Here is a 19,319-nt window from a genome sequence, read left to right on the forward strand (position 1 = left end):
ACTTGATGGATTAGGTAGGGGTATCAGGGCAGTGAGGAGAGGGGAGAACAAGGATAGCTTCTAGGTTTCTGGTTTTAGTAACTTAGTGACTAATGTTATCTTTCAAGGACATAGAGAAGGCCTGGTGAATTCTGCCGCCACTTGAGTTGAGGTGTTACCAAGAGGAATGAAGGAGTAGCTGAGGGCAAGGGTGAATGAGCACAGGCTGGCTTTGCAGGGGAGATCTGACATGAAATGGGCTTCCAAGGATGTACGCCCTCGGACAAGAAGGAAGAGGAGGGAGAGGAATGTCAAGTGAAGAGACAAATATGGAAGAATATGTAGATTGTAATTTTGAAACGATTTGGCAGAGAATTTAAATAACTTGAATGTATTTGACTTCTATTTCCCTTTCCTACCCAACACATACAGTTAGTGTGTCAAAATAAACTTTTACTATTTTGTGACTTGTTGTTATTTATACAGTTGCTCTGGATATTCCTTGATTGTATTACATGATTTTGGCAGGAGAAGGGTGGGATGATATTGGGACTGGTTATTGTGACTAGAGAGCCTGGGGAAGAGGGTAACTGTTTCCTTTCTTCTACATTCTTAGGGTTCCTTATATCAGAGTTATCAGTAAGGGAATATTTCCTTTGCATAAGTAATATAAGTAATATGGAACAACCACAAAAAAAAAATCCCTGTAATGTCATATCCCATTCGTAACAAATTGGACTCTATAAAACTCTATTTGGAGTCCTTTAGCCTTGAGACATTTGTGCCATCAATATATGAACTGCTTCTCCCATGGAACCCTGGCTCCCCAGCCCTCATCTTCTTCCCTGCTGAGGGCACTTCTGGTGGGGACTGACAAACAGGGAGATGTCTAATGAGCAGATATCAGGAACCAGGAGGAAAAGACAGGGCCAGGACAGCCCACGATTTGGACAATCAGTTCTTGAATAATCTAAATTTGATTGTATGTAAATGAAACAAAACGCCAAAGATCTGAATTTCTGGTTTTGCCCAAATATAATTTGGAAAGCAATAGCCAGGTTCAAAATCAAATATATAAAAAAAATTATGTGTGTATAAATATATATTATACATATATAATTATTCCTCTTGTAGTCAAGAGAATGCATGTAGAAGAAAATGAATTTAAATTAAAATTTAATGAATTATGCATGATATACCCTCCGTTGCTCCCCTCACCCAAAAACACACATGTCAGGATGTTCCTCCCTCTCTTCTTCCTTTCAAAAATGACATTTTGAAAAATACTAAGTAGGGAAAGTTTGTTTTAAACTGCAAGAGACAATTTTTAAGAATGAAGAAGAAAATTTTTATTAAGTTTATAAAAAAATCACCCCCAATCAATCAATTTTATTAAGTTAAAAAAAAATCACCCCAAGTCAATCACTTGTAGCATATTTTTGTTAATATTCTCATCTTTGCTTTGCAACTGTTCACTCTGAGGTGGAGAAAGTATTTGTAGCCTAAGTATTATTTGCTCTGTTTGCCCGGAATTGCCAGTAATTGTAGAGAACCTTGAATAAAAACCTTATCAATAGGCAGTAGTGAGCTAATGAAGGTTTTTCACTTTTAGAATAAAATGAGAATTGCATTTAAGGAAGATATAATCCTGGAGGACTGCTTTGTGGCCCTGTGTGGGAGATGTTACATTGACCGTTTCTTTAGGGATGAAAATATGGAGCTGGACTGCCTGGGCCTGAATCCCAGCCCTCCATTTATTAATGAGAGACTATGGGCAAGTTAATTCACTTCTCCATGCCTCAGTGTCCTCATCTGTAAAATGGGAATAATGATATTAATGCTGTTTGGCAAGGATTAAACTACTTAAATAGCGCCCGGAAGTATTCCGTATAAGCCATCAGAGTTCGTCATCAAGAGACTTTGGAACAATGCTGCTAGCCCAGGCACAAAATATTAAAATTGTTTTGTGAAGATTGCTGATTGTATTAAACTACTGTGCCATTATACCTCAAAAAAAAAAAAAAAAAAAAAGAGACTTTGGAACAAAGACCTATATTGTTGGAAAGGAAATAAATGTTATGTGTTAGAAATTTCTCTGATGTTTATGTTTTTTGTTTGCCTGTTGAGCGTGGCTAATGCATCCCTTTAGGTGGCAGGATATTAACCTTCTAATATGTTTTCTGTGATGCTTTCAGCATATTTGATCATTCTTCCCTGTACATGACACATTTGAAAGTTGGCTGGGTACTAACATTGGTATTTTAGGACAATGTTTCTTTGCTAGTATAGTAAAAATGATACTGAAATAACTTCATGAAGTCGAAAGCTGATTGAAGTATGGAAATATGAAACTATTGTGAAGAAGGACAAATCAGAAGTTTATGTTTAAACACAAAAAAGATGTTTTTCATGCTCGGGTATCCCCCTGACTTTCCAAAACGGTAGGTAATATTTTGTTGTGATACGGTTTACGTCATTAAAACTTGTGCTATTCTGTACACAGTCACCATGTCGCATAGAGTGGGCATTGGTAGTGAATCTTAAATACATGAATTACTTTAACTGGATTTAAACAAAGTTATCACTTTTTCCATGTCAGCAATTTAGTTTGCATCGTGAGCTGGTATGCTTGACTTCTAGTGTGTCCTTTCTTTTTTTTTTCCTGCACCAGGTTTATTTGTACAAATAGCACAGGAGAACCCAGCCCAAGGGTCATAGCAGTCCTTCCACCCTCTCAATGACAGATGGAGGGCTCTACTCAGGAGCCTTCATGGGGGCCTGGGCACCTTTGGGAGCCTGACCAGGAGCAGTAACCTGAGCTGGAGCTGGAGCCTGGGCCTTGGTTTGATCCTTGGCCTTAGTTTGATCCTTGGCCTTGGTTTGATCCTTGCCCTTGGCCTTTGGTCGGCAGAGTCTGAGACCCTTGGCGATGCGCGCACGAGCACGCTTCCCAAGCTTGGGGTGGGCAATGTAGGCAAGTCGATTGAGCTTGCGGCTACCACACTTTGGGATCTTAGGCTTGACCTCCTTGGGTTTTACAAGGGCCTTGATGGCCTCTGCACGTGCGCTCATGGCCTTGGCATTGTTAGCCTGCATCTTCTTCAGGCCCTTCTTGTTATGCTTCTTGGCAAAGCGCATGTTTCTCAAGAACTTGGGGTCCACCCCCTTAAGAGATTCATATCTTTGCGATCGGGGCTTCTTGATGCCATTTCTGTGCCATTTCCGGGATTGGTTGTACGTGGTGTGATTCTTGGACTTGGCCATGTCTGCACCCTCGCCCGCAGCTGCAGGACCGCCTGGGACCGGAAAAGAAGGGGAGTGTGTCCTTTCTTGCCCGAATAAGTGTTTTCCAAGTCTTGCATAAATTAAATGCTCCTAATGCTAATATAGTTGATTCAGCTATACTTCTGTCTGCAAGTGAGTGACAGGCCTTGCTGACCTATTTTCCCAGATTTTGGTTTGCCCTGTATGGTACTTAATTACTGTAAAGGCATACCCTTTATCGGGCTGTCTGACACGCTCTCTCTTTCTCTGATGAATACACAGATGGCCTTTTGCTGTTGCTTACTTACAGGTAGAAAACAATTTGTATGGACTGAATTTTCCTCTCTTTCATTCTTTCTGTGCATAGAGTTAGAATATTTCACAGTTCCTGCCTTCTGTGAGTTTAGAACTAAACTTCATCTCTAATGTAAATTAATACACTTGTTTCATGAGACTCCTTTAGCTCCTGCAATCAAAGTTAAAGAAGAAGAAAAATGGAAAGCTGCTTTCCAAGAAAATTCCAAGAAGTAGAGCTACTTGGAATAAAGTGACACCTTTGAAGAGGGGTGTTGAGGGTTAGAGAAAATTCCTGTGCGTCCTGTCCATGGCAGGCAGGGCTGTGTTCACACAGACCTCTGCATTAGCTGTTGCTTTTTCCACTCTCCAATTGATTTTACCTTAGCACTGCAGTGTGAAGGTCCAGTGTTCTCTTTTGGAATGAAATTAAGGTGTTAATTTTTTTTTAATCTGTCATTGAGAAATAACTCTAGACTGTCCCCTACCTATTTTCAATCCCACCAGCTTCCTGCCAAAGACTTTGCCTTATTTTCTTATTGCTTTTGACTAGCTAAACTCCATCCCATGTGTCATTGGAACAGCATGTCCTGCAGTTCTGCTGGAAAAAGCAAGAATTTAAAAAGAGAAATATCTCAGATGCAGTTAGGCAAAAGTCCAGCTTGGTGTGTGTATATATATATATATATATATATATATATATATATAAAAGATTTACTTAATTCAAGCTCTGTAAATGCCCAAATCTGCTTCTGACAGCTCTGCTATTTCCTCACATAATATCTGGCTTCCCTATCTTGATAATGTCACTAAAATACCAGGATGATGGTATAAAACCAAGAGCTCTACCAAGCATTTCAAATTGCCAGATTCTGTGACATCATTTTAGTTGTGACTGTCTTGTCTAAACCATATTCCCCTCAAAATTGGGACTATCAGAAAAATAAATAGTACTTTATCCGAGGTGCTTTCAGATAAAATAGAATCCTGCTACACTTGTAGAACTCATGCATTTCTCCAAGAATTGAAAAGAATTAACACCTGATATCAGTTTGTTATACCTGATTATGCCTCAGTCATAATAATTACAAAGAAGTAGGGGGAATATTTTCAATTCCAATACAATGCTTGTATTTGAATGCCTCAGCATGTACTGGAGGTTTTCTCCAGGAATAGAACAGGTCCACCAGGCAACTTGTCAGACCCTTAGTACATTTATTCTGGCTCCGTCTGCTCAAAAAACTAGGAGCATTTTCTTCTAATACTGTACAAGGTGATTGAGGTTCATTATGATGAGTCTGAGAACATTATACACAGCAGAAATACTGTTAGTCACGAAGGAAAGATGAAGATATGTTTGGTGTCATTTAGTGTGGTTTATGTCACCCCCTCTCTCCAAGGCCCATCTCGATCCTGGGGGACTGATGCCTACTCCCTTCCTCACAGTGCACGACCTCTTCGTTCCAGTGCCCCCCACCCCCACTTCATCCACCTGCCTTTATGGTCACATCCTAGACCTTGTCATTTTGTGGAACAAAAGCATCTCCGTGGTGAAGTCAAAATTCAGACCTTCCTTTCTGGCACTGCCTCTTAACCTTGTACTTTCTCTCCCTTGGAAGTACCAGTATGTGGGCTTTTTGAAGGCCTCGGGGCTGTGGATCCCTTTGTCTTTCATCTGCTTTTTGTGTTTCCTTCCTTCCCTAACTGCCTAGCTCACGTGGTCCATTGCTTCCGCAGGCCTTGGCAATATCCTCTATTCCTTCCGTCCCCGCTGGTTTTCTGGCACGTGTGCTGGAAAGCTTGCAAGCTCACAGCCATCCAACTGCTCCATTCTCTGCACACATTTGGGCTGCAGGAGAAAATCCCACAGCTTCCCAGCTTGGTGCCACCCAAATATCATGACCTTTATTCCCAACTGGTTCCTTGGTTTCTTACCTGGCCCTACAAAATCATTTTTGTTTCCCAAGTGTTTTCTCTCGTTTCTTTCCTAAGTTTGTTCACTATTCACCACTCCTACCTCTCTCTTTCTTGCTCATACATGCAAATTCAGATATTTTTCTACAGTACCTGTCTAATCATCTCATTTTCTTCTTTTTGCAGTCTTTTCATGACTTCCCATTGCCCTCAGGATAAAATTCAAATCCATTAATCTGAGGCTCCCGCTTGCCTCCCCAGCCTCCTCTGCTACCCTTCTCTGCATCATATGTTATTTGCTAACTATTCTGAATTATATTCCATTTTTTTATAAGCCCAGGCTTTCTCATCTCTGTGGATACACTGTCCCCTTTTCCTGAAGCATTCTCCTGATCCCCTGGCTTCTGCCCCAATCCCCTCTTAGGCTTCACCCAATTCTTTCTTCCTTTTTCTTGTCTTGTATAGATATGTAATACACTAAGAATAAGTTAGTGTGCCACTGCCTTTCTACTTAATACCCTGTCCTTCCCCTGTCTTGGTAATTCTTTTACACTTTGCCTGATCATTTATCTGTTTCTTATAATAGACTTCTCTGTGAGGGCAGGAACCATATCTCTTTCTGTTTATGGTTGTATACCCAGAACCTGACAGTGATCCTTGGCACACTGTAGGACATTTAATAAAAAAATTTTGAACAAATTAATGAATTCATAGATTAGATTAAATGATTCCTGTACAGTAAGTACAGAAACAGATAACATTTATTGAGACTTATTGTACACCCAGGATTGTTCTAATAATTTTACAGGTATTAATTTCTTTTTCACAATAACCCTTCAGGCTGGGTCCTCTTATTTTGTCAACCCTATATATGAACTTTGGGATAGTTGGTCATGCCTTAAACCACTGTTCCGTGCCCCCTCTGCATGTGTGGGCAGGAGCTTTGTTAGCTTCTGAGGATGGGGCTGGGAGAGTTGGACGTGTTTTCTGCCCCAGAGGTATTGTAGTTTAAAAACCAAAGAAACAGCCATTCCAATGTGGAACGATCAGTTTCTTAATGGACGTTTGTACAAGGTCCTGTAGAAGGTCGTGGGAGGAGACTGTACTTTAATTATCTGTCAATAATGTCTATCTGGTATACATATAATAACTCAATTCAGTTCAGCAGAACATTTTCTAACCATTTTTTGAAAACCTAACGTTATAAATAACTAAATAATGTGAAGATTATTTACATTGCTAAATAACCTTTCACTTTCAACGGTGAGCTCAATGGTTTACTGGAAGGTACTTGTAGATTTCCAGCTCCCTAGTGCTCTAAGAATGGGGTTATGTTTATCAAAATTGATGTGAGTCCATCTTTATTTAAAAAAAAAAGTCATATCACGAAATAAGTGTCCATGTGCATGTCAAAAATTTGATTTTTGAAATGTGTTGCTGCTGTTGGTCTTACAGAAGGATCATGAAAAAAGTCTCCATGGAGCCGTCTGAGCGACTGGCTAGTCTCCAGGCCCTGTGGGACAGCCAGACCGTGGCTGAGCAGGGCCCTTGCGGTGAGCATGCATTGTAAATCAAAATGTACATGGCTGGCTGGCTGCCCCTGCCAAGAAGGGAATCTATTCCTAGTATGCTACTGTAAAGGTACAATTAGTTTTAAGGTGTAATTAGCACTGCACAGACTTTAGATTGGTGGATGAAAGCCCTGTATTTAAGCTGTACTGCAGCCGGCTATATACTTACTATAGAACAAGGGGTGGGGGTGGAGTTTTTGCTGTTTTCCCAAACCAGAAGAAGAATCAGCATTGTCAACATCAGCCATATTTAAGTTTTTATATTTAAAAGCTTAAAAATCGTCTAGCCCAAAACCCTTTTCTTTTCTCTTGTCTGTTTCAGGTGGATTTTCTCAGATGTATGCCTGTGCTTGTGACTGGCTTGGATTTTCATACAGGGAAGAAGTACAGTGGGTAAGTGCATCTGTATACACACACGCACACGCATGCACACACGCGCACACACACCCCTGGAGAATATTTTAATATTTTGCTGTCTTGTTTTCCTCTCTTTTTTGTTCCACAGTTTTTGTCTAAAATTTCCCTTCCTCAGATTACATTAAAAAAAAATCTGCCTATGGCATTGTCTAATTTTCCTTGTACCTCTCTTGCTTCCTAATCATTTACACGGACTGTTTCCATGACTGATTTATATTCCAAATAGGATGTGGACACAATTTATCTGACACAAGACACCAGGGAATTGAATTTACAGGATTTCAGTCATCTTGACCACAGGTAAGCGCGTCTTCCTTTTTTCTACTCCTAATTTTGTTTACAGTGTTGCAGCTCTGTGCTGACATTTACGGATGTATGCTCTCCCCAGAGAATCCCCTTATAAGGGAAATTGGGCGAAATCTAAGAATTTCTGGGTTTTGCCTTTGAAGGAATAGATAGTTTCAAATATAACTGGTTTGGGGTGGGGGTATATGTAAATACCTGAAATCCAGAGTTCATAGAAAATGTACTGAATTTTACCATGGAAGCAATGTAAGTCTTAGGTTTTTAAGTTTGTCCATTAAGAAGTCTGTTCCTGTACAATCTACCCAGTATAATAAATGTAGTACTATTTCGCCTAATTATCACTTAAGGCATTTTTTTTTTCTATATGAAAATTTTAAACTGAAATCTGAACAGTGACTTTCAATTCATTATTTCTTTGTGAGTGATTGGGGATTGCTTGGTTATGTATGCATATAATGGTGGGAATCGGTTTGCCGATATCTGCCTTGTGATAGTGAAAATAAAATCGTGAAGCATTGTTACAAATTGCTTAGGAGATTTTTAGGTTTTAAGATCTTGACTTGAATATGTTTAGGGCTGTGGGTAGTGTTGGCTCAGGCCCCAGAGAGACGCTTCTTTCAGCATATGTTCACCAGCAGGGCTAGAGCTGTCAAATTAATTTTGTTCTGAAACAAAGTTAAGCTGTACCCACCTTCCACAGATCGCCTGTTCTGGTCATTTATCCACAGCCCTGGATCCCTGTGATAAACCCCACCGCAATAAGTCTTTTCTCTCTGTTTGGAATTGAAAGGGAGAGATCTAGGATTCCAGCTGTACCTTTTCTTTTATGCCATTTGGAAAATTGGAAATGCAGAAAGGACTGTTGTTTCATGCCTCTTCTGACCACCAGCACCCTGGCCCCCCAAAATACCATTTCAAGTGATTTTTTTCCCCACTTACCTGGCAGACAATCCAGTATTGTAGTGGGGTCCCTGAAGCGTTCCCGTCCACTGAATTGGGCCAAGGAAAAGTACTGTAGGTGGAGATGCCCCTCCTTGCACAGGCTGAGTCTATGGAGGAGGTGGATCGAGCAGGGTCCGCTTTGCCTGGCTTTGGCTTTGGCTGTTGGGCCTCAAGCCTCAGGTCCTCGTGGCTGGATGTGCTTCCTTTTTTGTGGAGCTGGTAATCCCCACCCCTCTGCTCTTCCTACATGTGAGGGAGCTGCAGCCTCTTTGACAAGATGTTTCCCGTGTGGCTCAGGAAAAAGTGAACTGACAGACAGAAAGGGAAAATATTTTACTTCATTATTTTCCAGAGGAAAAAAAAAAAAGAAAAGAAAATTACATGTATAACAATATAGAAACTAGTAGGCCTATAGTATCAGTTCTTTTTTTGGTTCCAGGACTACGTTACATTCTTTTTTTTTTTTTTTTTTTTTTTTTTTATTAATTAAAAAAAGAATTAACAAAATAATTAGAAATCATTCCAATCTACATGTACAATCAGTAATTCTTAATAACATCACATAGTTGCATATTCATCATTTCTTAGTACATTTGCATCGATTTAGAAAAAGAAATAAAAAGACAACAGAATAAGAATTAAAACAATAATAGAAAGAAAAAAAACAAAAAAAACAAAAACAAAAAACCTATACCTCACATGCAGCTTCATTCAGTGTTTTAACATAATTGCATTACAATTGGGTAGTATTGTGCTGTCCATTTCTGAGTTTTTATATCCAGTCCCGTTGTACAGTCTGTATCCCTTCATCTCCAATTATCCCTTCTCTTTTTTTTTTTTTTTTTTTTAATTAACGGAAAAAAAGAAATTAACCCAACATTTAGAGATCATACCATTCTACACATGCAATCATTAATTCTTAACATCATCACATAGATGCATGATCATCATTTCTTAGTACATTTGCATTGGTTTAGAAGAACTAGCAACATAACCGAAAAAGATATAGAATGTTAATATAGAGAAAAAAATAAAAGTAATAATAGTAAAATCAAAACAAAACAACACAAAACAAAACAAAAACCTATAGCTCGGATGCAGCTTCATTCAGTGTTTTAACATGATTACTTTACAATTAGGTATTATTGTGCTGTCCATTTTTGAGTTTTTGTATCTAGTCCTGTTGCACAGTCTGTATCCCTTCAGCTTCAATTACCCATTGTCTTACCCTGTTTCTAACTCCTGCTGAACTCTGTTACCAATGACATATTTCAAGTTTATTCTCGAATGTCCGTTCACATCAGTGGGACCATACAGTATTTGTCCTTTAGTTTTTGGCTGGATTCACTCAGCATAATATTCTCTAGGTCCATCCATGTTATTACATGGTTCATAAGTTTATCTTGTCTTAAAGCTGCATAATATTCCATCGTATGTATATACCACAGTTTGTTTAGCCACTCTTCTGTTGATGGAGATTTTGGCTGTTTCCATCTCTTTGCAATTGTAAATAATGCTGCTATAAACATTGGTGTGCAAATGTTCGTTTGTGTCTTTGCCCTTAAGTCCTTTGAGTAGATACCTAGCAATGGTATTGCTGGGTCGTATGGCAGTTCTATATTCAGCTTTTTGAGGAACCGCCAAACTGCCTTCCACAGTGGTTGCACCCTTTGACATTCCCACCAACAGTGGATAAGTGTGCCTCTTTCTCCGCATCCTCTCCAGCACTTGTCATTTTCTGTTTTGTTGATAATGGCCATTCTGGTGGGTGTGAGATGATATCTCATTGTGGTTTTGATTTGCATTTCTCTAATGGCCAGGGACATTGAGCATCTCTTCATGTGCCTCTTGGCCATCCGTATTTCCTCTTCTGAGAGGTGTCTGTTCAAGTCTTTTTCCCATTTTGTAATTGGGTTGGCTGTCTTTTTGTTGTTGAGATGAACAATCTCTTTATAAATTCTGGATACTAGACCTTTATCTGATATATCATTTCCAAATATTGTCTCCCATTGTGAAGGCTGTCTTTCTACTTTCTTGATGAAGTTCTTTGATGCACAAAAGTGTTTAATTTTGAGGAGTTCCCATTTATTTATTTCCTTCTTCAGTGCTCTTGCTTTAGGTTTAAGGTCCATAAAACCGCCTCCAGTTGTAAGATCCATAAGATATCTCCCAACATTTTCCTCTAACTGTTTTATGGTCTTAGACCTAATGTTTAGATCTTTGATCCATTTTGAGTTAACTTTTGTATAGGGTGTGAGAGATGGGTCTTCTTTCATTCTTTTGCATATGGATATCCAGTTCTCTAGGCACCATTTATTGAAGAGACTGCTCTGTCCCAGGTGAGTTGGCTTGACTGCCTTATCAAAGATCAAATGTCCATAGATGAGAGGGTCTATATCTGAGCACTCTATTCGATTCCATTGGTCGATATATCTATCTTTATGCCAATACCATGCTGTTTTGACCACTGTGGCTTCATAATATGCCTTATAGTCAGGCAGCGCGAGACCTCCAGCTTCGTTTTTTTTCCTCAAGATGTTTTTAGCAATTCGGGGCACACTGCCCTTCCAGATAAATTTGCTTATTGGTTTTTCTATTTCTGAAAAATAAGTTGTTGGGATTTTGATTGGTATTGCATTGAATCTGTAAATCAATTTAGGTAGGATTGACATCTTAACTATATTTAGTCTTCCAATCCATGAACACGGTATGCCCTTCCATCTATTTAGGTCTTCTGTGATTTCTTTTAGCAGTTTTTTGTAGTTTTCTTTATATAGGTTTTTTGTCTCTTTAGTTAAATTTATTCCTAGGTATTTTATTCTTTTAGTTGCAATTGTAAATGGGATTCGTTTCTTGATTTCCCCCTCAGCTTGTTCATTACTAGTGTATAGAAGTGCTACAGATTTTTGAATGTTGATCTTGTAACCTGCTACTTTGCTGTACTCATTTATTAGCTCTAGTAGTTTTGTTGTGGATTTTTCCGGGTTTTCGACGTATAGTATCATATCGTCTGCAAACAGTGATAGTTTTACTTCTTCCTTTCCAATTTTGATGCCTTGTATTTCTTTTTCTTGTCTAATTGCTCTGGCTAGAACCTCCAACACAATGTTGAATAATAGTGGTGATAGTGGACATCCTTGTCTTGTTCCTGATCTTAGGGGGAAAGTTTTCAATTTTTCCCCATTGAGGATGATATTAGCTGTGGGTTTTTCATATATTCCCTCTATCATTTTAAGGAAGTTCCCTTGTATTCCTATCTTTTGAAGTGTTTTCAACAGGAAAGGATGTTGAATCTTGTCGAATGCCTTCTCTGCATCAATTGAGATGATCATGTGATTTTTCTGCTTTGATTTGTTGATATGGTGTATTACATTAATTGATTTTCTTATGTTGAACCATCCTTGCATACCTGGGATGAATCCTACTTGGTCATGATGTATAATTCTTTTAATGTGCTGCTGGATACGATTTGCTAGAATTTTATTGAGGATTTTTGCATCTGTATTCATTAGAGAGATTGGTCTGTAGTTTTCTTTTTTTGTAATATCTTTGCCTGGTTTTGGTATGAGGGTGATGTTGGCTTCATAGAATGAATTAGGTAGTTTTCCCTCCACTTCGATTTTTTTGAAGAGTTTGAAGAGAATTGGTACTAATTCTTTCTGGAACGTTTGGTAGAATTCACATGTGAAGCCATCTGGTCCTGGACTTTTCTTTTTAGGAAGCTTTTGAATGACTAATTCAATTTCTTTACTTGTGATTGGTTTGTTGAGGTCATCTATGTCTTCTTGAGTCAAAGTTGGTTGTTCATGTCTTTCCAGGAACCCGTCCATTTCCTCTAAATTGTTGTATTTATTAGCGTAAAGTTGTTCATAGTATCCTGTTATTACCTCCTTTATATCTGTGAGGTCAGTAGTTATGTCTCCTCTTCCATTTCTGATCTTATTTATTTGTATCCTCTCTCTTCTTCTTTTTGTCAATCTTGCTAAGGGCCCATCAATCTTATTGATTTTCTCATAGAACCAACTTCTGGCCTTATTGATATTCTCTATTGTTTTCATGTTTTCAATTTCATTTATTTGTGCTCTAATCTTTGTTATTTCTTTCCTTTTGCTTGCTTTGGGGTTAGCTTGCTGTTCTTTCTCCAGTTCTTCCAAATGGATAGTTAATTCCTGAATTTTTGCCTTTTCTTCTTTTCTGATATAGGCATTTAGAGCAATAAATTTCCCTCTTAGCACTGCCTTTGCTGCGTCCCATAAGTTTTGATATGTTGTGTTTTCATTTTCATTCGCCTCGAGGTATTTGCTAATTTCCCTTGCAATTTCTTCTTTGACCCAGTCGTTGTTTAGGAGTGTGTTGTTGAGCCTCCACGTATTTGTGAATTTTCTGGCACTCTGCCTATTATTGATTTCCAACATCATTCCTTTATGGTCCGAGAAAGTGTTGTGTAAGATTTCAATCTTTTTAAATTTGTTAAGACTTGCTTTGTGACCCAGCATATGGTCTATCTTTGAGAATGATCCATGAGCACTTGAGAAAAAGGTGTATCCTGCTGTTGTGGGATGTAATGTCCTATAAATGTCTATTAAGTCTAGTTCATTTATAGTAATATTCAGATTCTCTATTTCTTTGTTGATCCTCTGTCTAGATGTTCTGTCCCTTGATGAGAGTGGTGAGTTGAAGTCTCCAACTATTATGGTATATGAGTCTATTTCCCTTTTCAGTGTTTGCAGTATATTCCTCACGTATTTTGGGGCATTCTGATTCGGTGCGTAAATATTTATGATTGTTATGTCTTCTTGTTTAATTGTTCCTTTTATTAGTATATAGTGTCCTTCTTTGTCTCTTTTAACTGTTTTACATTTGAAGTCTAATTTGTTGGATATTAGTATAGCCACTCCTGCTCTTTTCTGGTTGTTATTTGCATGAAATATCTTTTCCCAACCTTTCACTTTCAACCTATGTTTATCTTTGGGTCTAAGATGTGTTTCCTGTAGACAGCATATCGAAGGATCCTGTTTTTTAATCCATTCTGCCAATCTATGTCTTTTAATTGGGGAATTCAGTCCATTGACATTTAGTGTTATTACTGGTGGATAATATTTTCCTCTAACATTTTGCCTTTTGTATTATATATATCATATCTGATTTTCCTTCTTTCTACACTCTTTTCCATATCTCTCTCTTCTGTCTTTTTGTATCTGACTCTAGTGCTCCCTTTAGTATTTCTTGCAGAGCTGGTCTCTTGGTCACAAATTCTTTCAGTGACTTTTTGTCTGAGAATGTTTTAATTTCTCCCTCATTTTTGAAGGATAATTTTGCTGGATATAGGAGTCTTGGTTGGCAGTTTTTCTCTTTTAGTATTTTAAATATATCATCCCACTGTCTTCTAGCTTCCATGGTTTCTGCTGAGAAATCTACACAAAGTCTTATTGGGTTTCCCTTGTATGTGATGGATTGTTTTTCTCTTGCTGCTTTCAAGATCTTCTCTTTCTCTTTGACCTCTGACATTCTAACTAGTAAGTGTCTTGGAGAACGCCTATTTGGGTCTAATCTCTTTGGGGTGCGCTGCACTTCTTGGATCTGTAATTTTAGGTCTTTCATAAGAGTTGGGAAATTTTCAGTGATAATTTCTTCCATTAGTTTTTCTCCTCCTTTTCCCTTCTCTTCTCCTTCTGGGACACCCACAACACGTATATTTGTGTGGTTCATATTGTCCTTGAGTTCCCTGATACCCTGTTCAAATTTTTCCATTCTTTTCCCTATAGTTTCTGTTTCTTTTTGGAATTCAGATGTTCCATCCTCCAATTCACTAATTCTATCTTCTGTCTCTTTAAATCTATCATTGTAGCTATCCATTATTTTTTCTATGTTTGCTACTTTATCCTTCACTTCCATAAGTTCTGCGATTTGCTTTTTCAGTTTTTCTATTTCTTCTTTATGTTCAGCCCATGTCCTCTTCATGTCCTCCCTCAATTTATCGATTTCATTTTTGAAGAGGTTTTCCATTTCTGTTCGTATATTCAGCATTAGTTGTCTCAGCTCTTGTGTCTCATTTGAGCTATTGGTTTGTTCCTTTGACTGAGCCATATTCTCAATCTTTTGAGCGTGGACAGTTATCTTCTGCTGCTGGCGTCTGGGCATTTATTCAGATTTCTCTTGGTGTTGGACCCAGCAAGGTTGTAATATTTTTCTGTGAAATCTCTGGGTTCTGTTTTTCTTATCCTGCCCAGTAGGTGGCGCTCGTGGCACCCGTTTGTCTGCGGGTCCCACCCGTAAAAGGTGCTGTGGGACCTTAAACTTTGGAAAACTCTCGCCGTCCTGGGGGTTCGCTAGCCGAAACGGCTTGAGCCGGCCCGGGGTCCGAACGCAGGGAGGGTTGCTGGTCGCCGCAGCCAGGGAAAGAGCCCGTCCGAATTTCCTAGTCGGCCCTGGGCAACAAGCGTGGCGGGAGGGCGCCAGCGGCAGCGGCCCGCCCGAGAGAGTGCACGTTCCCCGGGAGTCACGGGTTTGGAAGGGGCCTCCCTCACCCGTCACCGTTCTCCGTGGCTGGGGGTTTCCGATCCAATTCTCTCAGTCGGTCCGGGGGCTGTGCGTGGTGTGGGCGCCAGCCGTCTTTGTTTCAGGGGACCGCCTCTCCAATTCTCCCAGCCGGCCCGGGAAGGGGGAAGGGAGTAACTCCAGCCGCTTGCCACCCCGCCCAGTAAGGCCCGCGCGCCTCGGCGATCTCACCCGAGCTGCTTCTCTCAGCCAGCCAGCCGTTCCAGGATGGGGTACGCTGTCTTTTTTATCTCTGTTGTGGCTTTGGGCGCTTTCTGTATCGTTTCTACTCCCCTAGTAGGTGTCCTGGAGAAGAAACTAAGATCCGCGCGTCTTACTAAGCCGCCATCTTCAGGAAGTACCCCGTTACATTCTTAAATCTTAAATTCTTAAAAATCACCAAGTTTTTGTTTATGTGGGCCACATTTATTGATATTTCTCACCTTCATATTAAAACCAAAGTTAAAAATATGTATTTATTAATTCATTTTAAAATAACAGTCATTGACTGGTTGCTAATGTAAATTTTTCTTAAAATGTTTTTATACGAAATAGCTGAATTTTCCTAAACAAAATAATCAACGAGAAATGTGTTATCGGTTTATCTTTCTGCAATCCTCTGTAACATCTGACTTAACAGAAAATACCTAGACTCTCATATTTGCTTCTACATTCAATCTGAAGTAATATGCTATTTTACTAAAGTATATGAAGAAAATCCAATCTTGTACAGATGTGCAGTTAGAAAAGGGAGAAGTATTTTTAATAAGTCTTCTACATAATTGTGAATATTCTTCTTTGATATTTCTTCACAACTCAACAAGTGGTGATTTCTTAAAGATCATTTGCAATGTGCAATGTGAACCCATATCAGTGAACGTTTTTCTATTTTGTTACATTAAATCTATTGGTCTATCTTGTACTTTACACGAACCTTATTCATACCTAATTTGTAATGTCTTATATTGGTCATTTGGCAAATATTGGTTTACTGAATTGTGCAGAACTTCCAATATTTTGCTATTCTATAAGAGAAAAAATGCTGTCTATTATAACCACAGATATCATGAGAAAGGCCTTTAAATACTGCAAAGTGTCAAGCTTATGAAAAGAGATAAAAATTTCCAAAATTCAGAATTTTGCTTGAAATTTGTCATTTTGTTGCTAGAAAGAATAGATACTATCAGATGATTTCTTTGAGGTGATAGGGTCACTTCTTACAGTTTAGGGAGAATGTCTAACCAAGTGCCAGATCTGAATAGCCATCTTTATCTGTCATTTTTTTCATGATATTGCATGAAAAAAAAAAGGAGCTAGTTCAGCTCACAACTCCAGCTATCATGCAAATAGTTTTCAGCGAAATGGTCATCACTTTGGCATACAGCAGAAGCATTTTATGGATACTTCCCATTTTGTTATACAGAATGTTAAAAATGTGGGGGTGCAAGGGCAGTTCAGTGGTAGAATTCTTGCCTGCCACGTGGGAGACCCGGTTTCAATTCCTGGCCTATGAGCTTTCCAAACAAACAAGCAAACAAACAAATGGAAAACCAAATCAAATAAATAAACAAAAAATTCAACAAATGGTGCTGCAATGAGGGGATACTCATGTGAAAAAAGAATGATATGTGACCCCAACCATACAGCATACAAAAAACAAAATGTATATACTCAAGGATCTAGATTTACTAATATCAGTAATTTTTATTGCTTCATCAACCGCACTCTTAAATGAACTTGGCTTTTTTCCCCCCTAAACTGTGAGTGTTTGTGTCAGTGAAGAATCCAGTGACCTCTAGCACAGTTTGGTGCCTTGCCTGGGTTCCTGCTAAGGTGCCAGCAGTTTTACCCACCATTGTTTTTGCACCATTCATGCCAGTATCAACACAATGAAGAGGAAAAAATATTGTTTTAGTATTATTATGAAAATAGTTTTGAACTTGTGAGCCCTTGAATGGGTCATGGGACTGCCAGAGTTCCATGAACCACTTGGAGAACATCTGCCCAGCAGGAACAGAGATGCTTTGGGACAGCACCTGGTGTTTTTCGGGCTTTCTTTGTTACACTCTTTATGATTTTTTACACTAGGAATAGGTTATGCATAGTATCAATGGTAAACCTTCCACTAATCTACTTGCTTAATTTGATCATTAACCTGTTGCCACATGAAGACAATCTAAAGAAGCTACATTTACCTAGAAAATGTAGAAAACTATCCAAAATTGAGAAACTTTACCAGGCCTTGTAGAACTGTGCATTTTTCTGCAAGTAGACTTACTAATTCCTCAGCCCATCAGTAAACACGTTATTACTGGGGTGTATCACAGTCTTTCTTACTTGAGTAAGGGAGCAGACGGACCTGTGTTGTTACTGAGACTCCAGATCAAGGGTTGAAACTTTTTTCTGTAAAGGGCCAAGACTGTAAATATTTTAGGCTTTATGGGCCAGATTAGGTAACTCCAACATTGTAGTTTAAAAGCAGCCCTTTAAAATATGTAAATGAATGGGTGTGACTCTGTTCCTATAAAATTTTATTTACAAATCAGGCATAGGGCTGTAGTTTGCTGACCCCTGCTCTTGATCAGTGACCTTTAATATGAGATGTGTTTACCTGAAGGAGAATAAAAGATGAGTTACAAAAAAAATACTAGAACTTCTGTTTCTATGTATTTTTGACTAACTTAAAAATTTTTATCTTTATTTTAGTATATATAAAATATATTACTATTGTAGTATTTTGTATATAAATAATAGCTAAATGTTAGGGGATTCTCAAGGTTTTTTACTAATCAATGGACTTGATCAGTAAAATATGGAGATCACGGCTTTACATGTCATCTCTCCTGCTAATGCCTAAATACTTTTACTTTTTCTTGCAGTTCTGTCTTGGTCACCTTGATCTTCAAATTTGATCTCTATTCTTGAGGATTTAATTTTGTCCCATGATTCTTACTATTAAAAGGAGAGCCAGCTGCTATATAAAGAGGTTGCTTCCCAATTCTTGACAGGTTGTCTTTATTCATATTTTGTTGATCAAGTTACAACAAATTATGCTGGGCGGATATTTCTATATAGTACGAGCTTGAACATACCTTCTGTGAAGGAATCCCTCTGTCCTTAAATGACACTGTCTGGAAGGAGTCGTTCTGGCATAATTTAAATGTGATATGGATCATTTTTTATATTTGAGAGGTTTTACAAAAGTCATGTTCATATTATCTCATTTAGGTATGAGTTACAGAGAAGGGAAAAGAGTGATTAAACAAGTTGGAGAAATGAGAGGAGAGAGAAAAATGCACCAGTATTGACGTGGAGTTTGTTAGCAAAAATAGGCAATAATTCTCAAATCTATACAGGAATTTTCCCACTGTGACGATACGATCTCATGTATTTCTATCTTGAAATATAATTCAGATACAAGTAATCAATTTTTTGGCCATTTCCATTTATGAAAATGAGATTCTACATGCGTTTATGTACAGATTTCCCTGAACATGATCATTATAGCTAGATTTCCTTCTAGAAGACCAAATCCATTTCATATAGCCCATAAGATGGCTCTCCTAATTGACCATCATTTGAAACTTTAAGTTCCACTTTTCCTGCCCATTGCATTTAGTCAGTATAGTTAGAATCTTCCATTTTTAACAGTCCTTAAAATCATTAATACTAGTGAAATGGAGGGTCCATTGTCATTGGACTGTCTTTTCATGCTGTATGATACTTGTAGTTAAAGCAGTGGCTCCAAATAAAGGATTTTCAGGGGGAACTGTACCCCTCTAAGGGAGCAGATCAGAAACCCCAGAATTTGGGTTATATAGAGAAAGCCTATCAGAATAATCAGCTCCCTTTCCCCTATACCTAGATTTGGAATCAATGCTTTAATGTCATTCTTATTATGTGTCATTTACTCCAATCTATGGCCAAATCCTGCCTGAACTCTTATACATGTCCATGTGTCTCTTTCAGTTTACTCCCCCACGTCCAAGTCTTCATCTTTTTGTGCCTAGGGATTTATAACTACCCTTGTGCCCAGGGCTGGTTCAGATCCAAAGTGGGGAGTGGGAGATTGGGTGACTGATGTAAGTGAACAAT

At 38.6% G+C, this 19,319-nt stretch overlaps 2 protein-coding genes across 5 annotated transcripts in view; one reads left to right on the top strand and one right to left on the bottom strand.

Annotated features, from left to right (window-relative positions):
* Nucleotides 1–19,319, top strand: part of CARMIL1 (capping protein regulator and myosin 1 linker 1) — a 338,321-nt gene that overhangs the window by 151,134 nt on the left and 167,868 nt on the right. For all 4 annotated transcript variants that reach the window (XM_077143786.1, XM_077143787.1, XM_077143789.1 and 1 more), the window contains exons 6-8: nt 6,907–7,004; nt 7,345–7,415; nt 7,666–7,739. In XM_077143786.1, coding sequence (XP_076999901.1) covers nt 6,907–7,004; nt 7,345–7,415; nt 7,666–7,739 — 243 coding nt within the window. The remainder of the gene's footprint in view (nt 1–6,906; nt 7,005–7,344; nt 7,416–7,665; nt 7,740–19,319) is intronic.
* LOC143669192 (large ribosomal subunit protein eL29-like) lies at nt 2,701–3,289 on the bottom strand. The gene has a single exon (XM_077143809.1). It carries the CDS (start codon nt 3,241–3,243, stop codon nt 2,734–2,736), a length of 510 nt encoding a protein of 169 aa, XP_076999924.1. The 5' UTR covers nt 3,244–3,289; the 3' UTR covers nt 2,701–2,733.

The sequence above is a fragment of the Tamandua tetradactyla genome, chromosome 25 (assembly GCF_023851605.1).
Source record: "Tamandua tetradactyla isolate mTamTet1 chromosome 25, mTamTet1.pri, whole genome shotgun sequence".
Classification (NCBI taxonomy): domain Eukaryota; kingdom Metazoa; phylum Chordata; class Mammalia; order Pilosa; family Myrmecophagidae; genus Tamandua; species Tamandua tetradactyla.

What these genes read in the sequence shown, in the direction of transcription:
- LOC143669192 (XM_077143809.1), bottom strand. Translation starts at nt 3,243, where the DNA reads ATGGCCAAGTCCAAGAATCACACCACGTACAACCAATCCCGGAAATGG.